Source organism: Lampris incognitus, chromosome 3 (genome assembly GCF_029633865.1).
Source record: "Lampris incognitus isolate fLamInc1 chromosome 3, fLamInc1.hap2, whole genome shotgun sequence".
Taxonomy (NCBI): Eukaryota; Metazoa; Chordata; class Actinopteri; order Lampriformes; family Lampridae; genus Lampris; species Lampris incognitus.
Genome location: NC_079213.1, coordinates 2,109,683 through 2,121,890, shown reverse-complemented (window position 1 = coordinate 2,121,890; position 12,208 = coordinate 2,109,683). Strand labels below are relative to the sequence as shown.

General features: G+C 47.9%; 1 protein-coding gene across 1 annotated transcript in view; it reads left to right on the top strand.

The window, feature by feature from the left end:
* LOC130109021 (leucine-rich repeat-containing G-protein coupled receptor 5-like) overlaps nucleotides 1-12,208 on the top strand; it is a 77,408-nt gene that overhangs the window by 44,075 nt on the left and 21,125 nt on the right. The window contains exons 5-8 of the mRNA XM_056275723.1: nucleotides 4,657-4,725; nucleotides 4,941-5,012; nucleotides 7,015-7,086; nucleotides 11,879-11,947. Of these exons, the coding sequence (XP_056131698.1) occupies nucleotides 4,657-4,725; nucleotides 4,941-5,012; nucleotides 7,015-7,086; nucleotides 11,879-11,947 (282 nt within the window). The remainder of the gene's footprint in view (nucleotides 1-4,656; nucleotides 4,726-4,940; nucleotides 5,013-7,014; nucleotides 7,087-11,878; nucleotides 11,948-12,208) is intronic.

Here is a 12,208-nt window from a genome sequence, read left to right as displayed (position 1 = left end):
TTTTTCTGGAGAGGCTATCCCCTTGGCGGACAATATCTGCATGGTGTTGGACTGGCAATCAAGAGCAGTATTCTACCCAGCCTCACTGAAACACCCACCGGACTAAGTGTGAGGCTGATGACCGTCCATATCCCCCTAGCAAAGGCACTCTATGCCACTCTGTTAAGTGCATATGCGCCAACACTACCATCTGGCAATGGTGTGAAGGACAGCTTCTACCAGCAACTAGATGAGGCCCTTCCTTCATCGTATCCCAAAAAGCACAAGATCCTTCTTCTGGGAGACTTTAATGCTAGGGTATGAAAGAACAATGGTATATAGAGGTGAAGTACTGGGTAGGCATGGGGTTGATCAAGTTAATGCAAATAGTCTGAGGCTGCTAACACTTTGTGTAGAGCATGACCTCACCATTACAAACACACTGTTTCAGCAGAAGACCAAAATACAAAACATCCTGGATGCACCCACGAGCTAAACACTGGCACCTGATTGACTATGTCATAACAAGATGCACTGACACTAGTGATGTCTTACTGACCCGGGCCATGAGAGGTGCAGAATGCTGGACAGATCACCCCCTGATCATGACCAAGCTCCACATCAAAGTGTGCCCCCCACAGCGTCTCAAGAAGCCCAAAAAAAAGCAACTGACTGTGCTAAATTGAAGTCAGCCCCAGCATGGAATGAGTTCCATCACTCTGTAGGCACGATGGTACTAGAGTTTGAGGCCATTCTGAGTTCTGCCAATTCCATGGATTAGAAATGGACCTCCCCAACCTCATTGCTACATCAAGCATCAGTTGACTCTATAGGCAACAGAGCCAGAAAACATCAGGACTGGTTTGATGAGAACTCTGACGCTATCGCATCCCTGCTGGAAACCATGCGTAGGGCACACAGGGCCACTCTCAACTGCCCTGCATCTGCCATCTCTTGAGATCAGTGGCAAACAGCACATAATGAGGTACAAACAACCTTGCACACTCTGCAAAATACATGGTGGATGAAAAAAGCTCATAAAAGTCAATCATATGCTGACAGAAATTATATGCACAACTTCTACAACTCTATAAAGACTATATACGGCCCTAGGAACTGCTCTATCACACCCTTAGCGGACGGACTGACAACCACGAAAGACCAAAAGCGGATCCTGGCAAGGTGGGCTGAACATTTTAAAGCCCTACTTAACCAGCACTCACCAACCGACCAATCCATCCTGGAAGCTGCCAATTCATCCGCCCATCCCAGACCTTGACCACTCAGCAACTTTTCAAGAAGTACTTGCAGCCATCAACTCCCTCAAGAACAATAAGTCACCTGGTGGGGATGGTGTCTCAGCAGAACTCCTAAAACAAGGAGGATACTTGTGCACTAGAATGATCTGTCAGTACATCCTGCAGGTCTGGGACCAGGAGAGTGTCCCTCAACAATGGAGGGATGCTAAAATTCACATGACAGGCAGACAGGAAACACTCTTCAACAAATCTATTCCCTTCTTCCAAAGTGTGTCAGTCATGCTGGGTTTGTCTGCCATCTTGTGTTTATCTCTCTCTCGCCCTCTGTCTCTGTCTCTCTCTCTCTGTCTCTCTCTCTCTCTCTCTCGGTCTCTCTGTCTCTGTCCCTCCCTCCCTCTCTCTCTCTCTCTCTCTCTCTCTCTCTCTCTCTCTGTCAGTTCAGTGCAGTTCAGGTCAGGTCAGGTCAGTTCAGGTCAGGTCAGGTCAGGTCAGTGCAGTTCAGGTCAAGTCTGTTCAGGTCACGTCAGCTCAGTGCAGTGCAGTTCAGGTCAGTGCAGTTCAGGTCAGGTCAGTTTAGGTCAGCTAAGGTCAGCTCAGCTCAGCTCAGTGCAGTTCAGGTCAAGTCAGTTCAGGTCAGCTAAGGTCAGCTCAGTGCAGTGCAGTTCAGTTCAGTTCAGCTAAGGTCAGCTCAGTGCAGTGCAGTGCAGTTCAGTTCAGGTCAGTTCAGGTCAAGTCAGTTCAGGTCAGCTAAGGTCAGCTCAGCTCATCTCAGTGCAGTGCAGTTCAGTTCAGGTCAGGTCAGGTCAGGTCAGTTCAGGTCAGCTAAGGTCAGCACAGTGCAGTTCAGGTCAGTGCAGTTCAGGTCAGTTCAGGTCAGTGCAGTTAAGGTCAGGTCAGTTCAGGTCAGTTCAGGTCAAGTCAGTTCAGGTCAGCTAAGGTCAGCTCAGTGCAGTGCAGTTCAGGTAAAGTCAGTTCAGGTCAGCTAAGGTCAGCTCAGTACAGTGCAGTTCAGTTCAGGTCAGTTCAGTTCAGGTCAGCTAAGGTTAGCTCAGTGCAGTTCAGTTCAGGTCAGTTCAGGTCAAGTCAGTTCAGGTCAGCTAAGGTCAGCTCAGCTCAGCACAGTGCAGTTCAGTTCAGTGCAGTTCAGGTCAAGTCAGTTCAGGTCAGCTAAGGTTAGCTCAGTGCAGTGCAGTTCAGTGCAGGTCAGTTCAGTTCAGGTCAGCTAAGGTTAGCTCAGTGCAGTGCAGTTCAGTTCAGGTCAGGTCAGTTCAGGTCAGCTAAGGTCAGCTCAGCGCAGTGCAGTTCAGTGCAGTTCAGGTCAAGTCAGTTCAGGTCAGATAAGGTCAGCTCAGCTCAGTGCAGTGCAGTTCAGGTCAGGTCAGTTCAGTTCAGGTCAGCTAAGGTCAGCTCAGTGCAGTGCAGTTCAGTTCAGGTCAGCTAAGGTCAGCTCAGTGCAGTGCAGTTCAGGTCAGCTAAGGTCAGCTCAGTTCAGGTCAAGTCAGTTCAGGTCAGCTAAGGTCAGCTCAGTGCAGTGCAGTCTAGTGCAGTGCAGTTCAGTTCAGGTCAGGTCAGGTCAGGTCAGGTCAGGTCAGGTCAGTTCAATTCAATTAGTTCAGGTCAGCCCAGCTCAGTGCAGTTCAGGTCAGGTCAGCCCAGCTCAGTGCAGTTCAGGTCAGGTCAGTTCAGGTCAGGTCAGGTCAGGTCGATCAGTTCAGGTCAGGTCAGCCCAGCTCAGTGCAGTTCAGGTCAGTTCAGTTCAGGTCAGTCAGGTTCAGGTCAGCTCAGCTCAGTGCAGTTCAGTTCAGTTCAGTTCAGTTCAGTTCAGTTCAGGTCAGGTCAGGTCAGGTCAGTTCAATTCAATTAGTTCAGGTCAGCCCAGCTCAGTGCAGTTCAGTTCAGGTCAGCCCAGCTCAGTGCAGTTCAGTTCAGGTCAGGTCAGGTCAGGTCAGGTCGATCAGTTCAGGTCAGGTCAGCCCAGCTCAGGGCAGTTCAGGTCAGTTCAGTTCAGGTCAGTCAGGTTCAGGTCAGCTCAGCTCAGTGCAGTTCAGGTCAGGTCAGTTCAGTTCAGTTCAGTTCAGGCCAGTTCAATTCAGTTCAGGTCAGGTCAGGTCAGGTCAGTTCAGGTCAGGTCAGGTCAGCTAAGTGCAGTTCAGTTCAGGTCAGTTCAGTTCAGGTCAAGTCAGTTCAGGTCAGCTAAGGTCAGCTCAGCTCAGTGCAGTGAAGTGCAGTGCAGTTCAGGTCAGGTCAGGTCAGGTCAGGTCAGTTCAATTCAATTAGTTCAGGTCAGCCCATCTCAGTTCAGTTCAGGTCAGCCCAGCTCAGTGCAGTTCAGTTCAGGTCAGTTCAGTTCAGTTCAGGTCAGGTCAGGTCAGGTCGATCAGTTCAGGTCAGGTCAGATCAGGTCAGGTCAGTTCAGGTCAGCCCAGCTCAGCGCAGTTCAGGTCAGTTAGGTTCAGTTCAGGTCAGTAGGGTTCAGGTCAGCTGAGCTCAGTGCAGTTCAGGTCAGTTCAGTTCAGTTCAGGCCAGTTCAATTCAGTTCAGTTCAGGTCAGGTCAGGTCAGGTCAGTTCAGGTCAGTTCAGTGCTGTTCTGTGCAGTTAAGGTCAGTTCAGGTCAGGTCAGGTCAGGTCAGTTCAGGTCAGTTCAGTTCTGTTCTGTGCAGTTAAGGTCAGTTCAGTTCAGGTCAGTTCAGGTCAGGTCAGTTCAGGCCAGGTCAGTTCAGTTCTGTTCTGTGCAGTTAAGGTCAGTTCAGGTCAGTTCAGGTCAGTTCAGGTCAGTTCAGTTCAGGTCAGGTCAGTTTAGGTCAGTTCAGTTCTGTTCTGTGCAGTTAAGGTCAGTTCAGGTCAGGTCAGTTCAGGTCAAGTCAGGTCAGGTCAGGTCAGTTCAGTTCAGGTCAGGTCAGGTCAGGTCAGGTCAGGTCAGGTCAGGTCAGTTCTGTGCAGTTAAGGTCAGTTCAGTTCAGGTCAGGTCAGTTCAGGTCAAGTCAGTTCAGGTCAGGTCAGTTCAGGTCAAGTCAGTTCAGGTCAGGTCAGGTCAGTTCAGGTCAAGTCAGTTCAGGTCAGCTCAGTGCAGTTCAGTTCAGTTCAGGACAGTTCAGTTAAGGTTAGTTCAGGTCACGTCACGTCAGGTCAGGTCAGTTCAGGTCAGTTCAGTTCAGTTCAGGCCAGTTCAGGTAGCTTTGTTGGCATGACAGGTGGGTCATGTGTGTGTCCAAAGCTTGTGATACATTTAATGTGTGTACATTGAAAAACAAAGTAGACATAACAATAAGTGGTAGTAATTAACATTAAAGATGTCTCTGTCTGTCTCTCTGTTTCTGTCTCTGTCTGTCTGTCTGTCTGTCTGTCTGTCTGTCTGTCTGTCTGTCTGTCTGTCTGTCTGTCTGTCTGTCTGTCTGTCTCTCTCTCTCTTTGTCTCAGGGATTTAAACTATAACAGTCTGGTTGAGTTTCCTGTAGCGATCCGTGCTCTCAGTCACCTCAAGGAGCTGTGAGTCCACACAGTGTGTGTGTGTGTGTGTGTGTGTGTGTGTGTGTGTGTGTGTGTGTGTGTGTGTGTGTGTGTGTGTGTGTGTGTGTGTGTGTGTGTGTGATATTTGATGGTATTAATGTAACTATCGTAGAGCAGAGCAGTCACACATGGTGTCATGTTTACTTATTGTGAATATGGATGATGGGCTGTCCATGTTACTGTTCCCTGTTTAGTGGTTTCCATAGTAACAGCATCCGCTCCATCCCAGAACACGCCTTCACTGGGAACCCTTCTCTGCTCACCATGTAGGTACCACCATATGTGCAGATATGTGTGTGTGTGTGTGTGTGTGTGTGTGTGTCTCAGTGGTTGTCAAGCTGAGGTAGAGCAGCCAGGTGAGGTCGCTAGATGATGTCTTGGTGGTCAGAGAACTGTAGTAACGTGAGTAATACTAGTCTGCCTCATCGGCTTTCCTCACATGAGATTGTATTTGTTTGAAGTTTTTACACTTTATTTGTCGTTTATGAAAGGAAGTTCGCACCTCTTGTCATAATGAAAACCTTGTTTTGCTAGCTCAACACACAAGTGGGACATTAAAGTTCTTATAAAAGTATAGAAAGGATGCAGGTGGGCGTCCGGGTGGCGTAGCAGTCTATTCTGTTGCCTACCAACACTGGACCGCTGGTTCGAATCCCCGTGTTACCTCTGGCTTGGTCCGGCGTCCCTACAGACACAATTGGCCGTGACTGCAGGTGGGAAGCCGGATGTGGGTATATGTGTCCTGGTCGCTGCACTAGCGCCTCCTCTGGTGGGTCAGGGTGCCTGTTCAGGGGGGAGGGGGAACTGGGGGGAATAGCGTGATCCTCCCACGTGCTACGTCCCCCTGGTGAAACTCCTCACTGTCGGGTGAAAAGAAGCGGCTGGTGACTCCACATGTATGGGAGGAGGCATGTGATAGTCTGCAGCCCTCCCCGGATCAGCAGAGGAGGTGGAGCAGAGACTGGGACGGCTCAGAAGAGTGGGGTAACTGGCCAAAGTAGGATTGGGGAGAAGGGGGTTGGGGGGGAATCCAGAAAAAGGAAGAAAGGATGCAGGTGTAAAACCAGGCGGTGCAGACAGTGTGCCACAGCTGTATGATGCTGGCAGCAGTCGTGGTGGGGACACACAACTGCTGCCAGGTTTGTCCCAGAATGCCACGCACATAAACCCAGCTTGGCGTCCATTGTAACCGTGTGGGTGGAGGGGAACATGGAGCGTCTGCTCAGGTACAGGTTCTGGTGCTGACGTGGGGTCAAACCAGTTCAATTCAGCTCTGCTCTTCTTGCTTACAGACAAACAGCCAGTCAGCTGAATGACTGTTTCTGCTGTCCATGGCCACGCTCAGCGTGAACGCAACATGAGAGTGACGTGTGTGTGGTGTGTAGTGTGCAACATGTGTGTGTTGTGTATGTAACGTGTGAGGTGTGTGTGGTGTGTAGTGTGCAACATGTGTGTGTTGTGTATGTAACGTGTGAGGTGTGTGTGCAACATGTGTGTGGTGTGTGTGTAACGTGTGAGGTGTGTGTGGTGTGTAGTGTGCAACATGTGTGTGTTGTGTATGTAATGTGTGAGGTGTGTGTGCAACATGTGTGTGGTGTGTATGTAACGTGTGAGGTGTGTGTGCAACATGTGTGTGTTGTGTATGTAACGTGTGAGGTGTGTGTGGTGTGTAGTGTGCAACATGTGTGTGGTGTGTATGTAACGTGTGAGGTGTGTGTGGTGTGTAGTGTGCAACATGTGTGTGGTGTGTATGTAACGTGTGAGGTGTGTGTGGTGTGTAGTGTGCAACATGTGTGTGGTGTGTATGTAACGTGTGAGGTGTGTGTGCAACATGTGTGTGTTGTGTATGTAACGTGTGAGGTGTGTGTGCAACATGTGTGTGTTGTGTATGTAACGTGTGAGGTGTGTGTGGTGTGTAGTGTGCAACATGTGTGTGTTGTGTATGTAACGTGTGAGGTGTGTGTGGTGTGTAGTGTGCAACATGTGTGTGGTGTGTATGTAACGTGTGAGGTGTGTGTGGTGTGTAGTGTGCAACATGTGTGTGGTGTGTATGTAACGTGTGAGGTGTGTGTGCAACATGTGTGTGTTGTGTATGTAACGTGTGAGGTGTGTGTGCAACATGTGTGTGTTGTGTATGTAACGTGTGAGGTGTGTGTGCAACATGTGTGTGTTGTGTATGTAACGTGTGAGGTGTGTGTGGTGGATCAGACGGCTGTGCTTCAGAAAACGACAAACTCTCCTCTTCAACACTGAACTTCTCTTGTCTAGATTCTTCTATGACAATCCCATCCAGTCTGTAGGACGATCCGCTTTCCAGAACCTACCAGAACTACGCACTCTGTAAGACACACACACACACACGCACACACACACGCACACACACACACACACACACACACACACACACACACACACACACACACACACAGCTTTCAAACGTCTTTCAGTGAGGGGAACTTGTTATTGGGAAGGTGGCGCCAGAGTGTGCGGCGAGCCGTCTGTCGGGTCTGTCGGGTCTGTCGGGTCTGTTGGGTCTGTCGGGTCTGTTGGGTCTGTCGGGTCTGTCGGGTCTGTCGGGTCTGTTGTTTGCTGTTGTTCTGTTTTACCACACGTGCTGTCATGGCGTCGTATATGATCACCACGTGCTTCTTAGTATCCGAGCGTCCCACGAGTTGCCGTTGAAACACGATTTGGGAGATCCATTCTCAAACCTTCCTCCATTGCTGTCGGCTGTACCGGCATACCTGCACCACCCACCTGGTGTCCTTCCCCGGAGGAAGCGCCCTAGAAGACGGGGAAAGCGGGGTGGTGTCCGGGTGAGAATCAACGCTTACCTAACGTCCTCCCATGGAAATGACCCTCGCCTCCTTCGCAGTGGTTATCACCTTTTTCCACTTCGATGGTTCCTGCCTGTTGTTCCTGGCGTTGCTGTGGGCCAACTCCACCTGCCGGTGGAGGCTCCTCTTCCCTGGCGGACGCAGGCCCGCAGAGGTGACATGGAGAACAGGAACCTTCGCCCGCTGGATGGTGCATCAGCGTCAGACGAAGAGCAGCTTACTGTCCGCCTGGCTCTCGTTAATGCTAGACCTCTAGCTAATAAGACACTCCTGCTAAATGACTTCTTGACCTCTCGGGAATGGGATTTTATGTTTCTGACGGAGTACCGGCTTCACGCCCGTGCGTTCACCACGTTTTCTGAACTTCTTCCCCCTGACTGCTTATTCATCAGCTCGCCTCGGACCACTGGCAAAGGTGGAGGTCTAGCTTCTGTATTTAAATCCAGCCTCCACTGCCGACAGACAGACTCCGTCTGACAGCTTCTGCAGCTTCGAGCTGCACCTTTTTGAAATAAAGTGTAATTGTCCCGTGCTGTGCGCAGTGGTCCACCGTCCACCAACATTCAATAAGAACTTCATTCAGGACTTCACAGACTTTGTGGCGGGGACTATAGTGAACTACGACAGTTTAATTGTCGGTGATTTTAATATCCATGTCTGCTGTGAATCCAGACCTCTGGTCAAAGACTTTTTGAATCTTATTGACTCTTTTAATCTCACTCAACTGGTGACTGGCCCGACGCATGAGAAGGGTCCCACACTTGGCCATGTGTTGGCCTTGGGTTTACGTGTATGCATCACTGAAATATGTGATACACGTATATCGGACCATTTGCCTGTGTTATTTACTGTGGTGCTGCCTTATTCTCAGGTTAAATCGCGCGCCCCTGCACACGTTTGAGCCTGTGTCCCTCTCCTTTATATCTGAGGTAGTTAACCATTTGAGGCCTTCAGATTGCCCCCTTGACAGTATTCCACCCAGACTGATAAAAGATGTTTTTACCATTGTTGGGTCTTGTATTGTAAATTTGATAAACACCTCTCTTCTCTCAGGCTGTGTTCCTGCTGCTTTCAAACATGCTGTAGTACAGCCCCTCATCAAAAGAGCAATCTTGATCCCTCTGTTCTATCTAACTTTAGGCCAATTTCTAAGCTGCCTTTTCTTTCAAAAGTCTTAGAGAAAGCAGTTTATGTACAATTACAAACGCACCTAAAATTAATGGCATTTGTGAAAAGTTCCAGTCTGGTTTCAAATCACGTCACAGTACTGAAACAGCCCTTTTAAGAGTTTTTAATGATCTTGTTTTAACTGTGGACTCTGGGAACTCCACTGTTCTGGTGCTTTTGGACCTGACTGCTGCCTTCGACACAGTTGACCATTATATTCTTTTATCATGTCTTGAGCTGTGTGTAGGCATTAAAGGTACCGTCCTAGAATGGTTCAAGTCTTACCTGTCAAAGAGAAGCTTTTCATTCCATATAGACCAATTCTCTTCAGCTGTGGCCCCACTTAACTGTGGGGTCCCCCAAGGCTCCATTTTGGGCCCCATTCTCTTCTCATTGTACAAACCCCAATTCCAATGAAGTTGGGACGTTGTGTAAAACGTGAATAAAAACAGAATACAATGATTTGCAGATCCTTTTCGACCTATATTCAATTGAATACACTACAAAGACAAGATATTTAATGTTCAAACTGATAAACTTTATTGTTTTTTGCAAATTTTCACTCATTTTGAATTTGATGCCTGCAACACGTTCCAAAGAAGCTGGGACAGGGGCAACAAAAGACTGGGAAAGTTGAGGAATGCTCAAAAAGCACCTGTTTGGAACATTCCACAGGTGAACAGGTTAACTGGAAACAGGTCAGTGTCATGATTGGGTATAAAAGGAGCATCCCCGAAAGGCTCAGTCGTTCACAAGCAAGGATGGGGCGAGGGTCACCACTTTGTGAACAACTGCGTGAGCAAATAGTCCAACAGTTTAAGAACAACGTTTCTCAACATACAACTGCAAGGAATTTAGGGATTTCCTCATCTCCAGTCCATCATATCATCACAAGATTCAGAGAATCCGGAGAAATCTCTGCACGTAAGCGGCAAGGCCCAAAACCAACAGTGAATGCCCGTGACCTTCGACCCCTCAGACGGCACTGCATTAAAAACCGACATCATTGTGTATAGGATATTACCACGTGGGCTCAGGAACACTTGGGAAAACCATCATCAGTTAACACAGTTGGTCACTACATCTACAAGTGAAAGTTAAAACTCCACCATGCAAAGCCAAAGGCATATATCAACACCACCCAGAAACGCCGCTGGCTTCTCTGGCCCGAGCTCATCTGAGATGGACTGACGCCAAGTGTGCTGTGGTCTGACGAGTCCACATTTCACATTGTTTTTGGAAATCATGGACGTCGTGTCCTCCGGGCTAAAGAGGAAAAGGACCATCCAGATTGTTCTCAGCGCAGAGTCCAAAAGCCAGCATCTGTGGTGGTATGGGGGGGGGGTGTTAGTGCCCATGGCATCATGGGTAACTTGCACACCTGTGAAGGCACCATTAATGCTGGAAGGTACATACAGGTTTTGGAGCAACATATGCTGCCATCCAAGCGACGTCTTTTTCAGGGACGTCCCTGCTTATTTCAGCAAGACAATGCCAAGCCACATTCTGCAGGTGTTACACCAGCGGGGCTTCGTAGTAAAAGAGTGCGGGTACTGGACTGGCCTGCCTGCCGTCCAGACCTGTCTCCCATTGAACATGTGTGGCGCATTATGAAGCGCAAAATACGACAACGGAGACCCGGACTGTTGAGCAACTGAAGTCGTACATCAAGCAAGAATGGGAAAGAATTCCACCTACAAAGCTTCAACAAGTAGTGTCCTCAGTTCCCAAACGCTTATTGAGTGTTGTTAAAAGGAAAGGTGGTGTAACACAGTGGTGAACATGCCCCTGTCCCAGCTGCTTTGGAACGTGTTGCAGGCATCACATTCACAATGAGGGAATATTTGCAAAAAACAATAAAGTTTATCAGTTTGAACATTAAATATCTTGTCTTTGTAGTGTGTTCAATTGAGTATAGGTGGAAAAGGATTTGCAAATCATTGTATTCTGTTTTCATTTACGTTTTACACAACGTCCCAACTTCATTGGAATTGGGGTTTGTATATGCTGACATTGGGGACCATTTTTAAAGAACATAATATGTCTTTTCATTGTTTTGCTGATGATTTGCACATTTATCTGTCTATAAAAACAAACAGCAGAGATTCTATACAGGCTGTGCTTAGTTGTTTAAAGGATGTCAAAACATTGATGGACTAAATCAAAATAAGACTGAAATTATTGTATATGGAAAGCCTGATCTGCCGGATGGTTATGATAGTGCTCTTGGCCCTTTAGCTTCCTACAGTCACTCTTCTGTTAGGAATCTTGGGGTGATTTTTGACATCTCTTTTAACTTTGACAAACAAATAAGCTCAGTAGTCAAAACAAGTTTTTTTCAATTACAACTTCTGGGAAAAGTAAAGGCCTATCTCCCTCCAAATGATCTTGAAAGGGTAATTCATGCGTTTATTACCTCTCGTTTGGATTATTGTAACTCATTGTATGTTGGCGTAGCTCAGTCGTCGCTTCGTCGCCTGCAGCTTGTACAAAATGCAGCTGCTCGCCTGCTGACAGGAAAGAAGTGACGTGATCACATAACGCCTGTACCGGCCTCCCTTCATTGGCTTCCTGTCTGTTTTAGGATTCAGTTTAAGATTTTATTACTTGTTTTCAAGTCTTTAAATGGGCTGGCACCATCTTATTTATCTGAGCTAATACATCATCATACACCAGTCAGAGCACTCGGGTCAGCAAACCAGATGCTCCAGCCTACATGTTCCCAGATCCAGGCTTAACAACAGGGGGGACAGAGCCTCTGCAGTGGCTGCCGCCCCTGATCTCTGGAGCAACTTACCAGTACACATCAGATCTGCTCAGACCCCAGAGACTTTTAAATCCTGGTTAAAGACCTACCTCTTCTCGCTGGCATCCGATTCAAGTTGAGCTAGACACCGGGATTTGATTGTGGAAATATACTTTTACTCTTGTGTTTTATTTTTTACATTTTAATTTCTTTATTTTACTTTTACATGTATTTTTACATTCATGTGTGTTACTTATTTTATATTCTATTTGAAGCTTGTGCAGCACTTTGGTTCAACTGTGGTTGTTTTAAATGTGCTATATAAATAAACCTGACTATTGTGACTGTCCATTTACAGTTCTCTCCCTCTGTCTCTCTTCAGGTCTCTTAATGGAGCTGCTGACATCACAGAGTTTCCAGATCTGACAGGAACCTCAAGTCTGGAGAGCCTGTGAGAGACAAACACACACACACACACACACACACACACACACACACACACACACACAGCCATCATGCTGTATGGCCCTGTCAAGGACGTTTGAGGTCAGGCAGGTCTCCATAAAACAACATGCAGCAGTCCCTGATGTCCCAATGGGAGCTGACCCAGCAGTGGAGTTCTTCTAGCTTCTTGCCAGCAGATCATATGTTGGCTAGCAACATGGTAGGGATGGATGGAAGTAGGGCTGGGCGATATGGCCTTTTACTAATA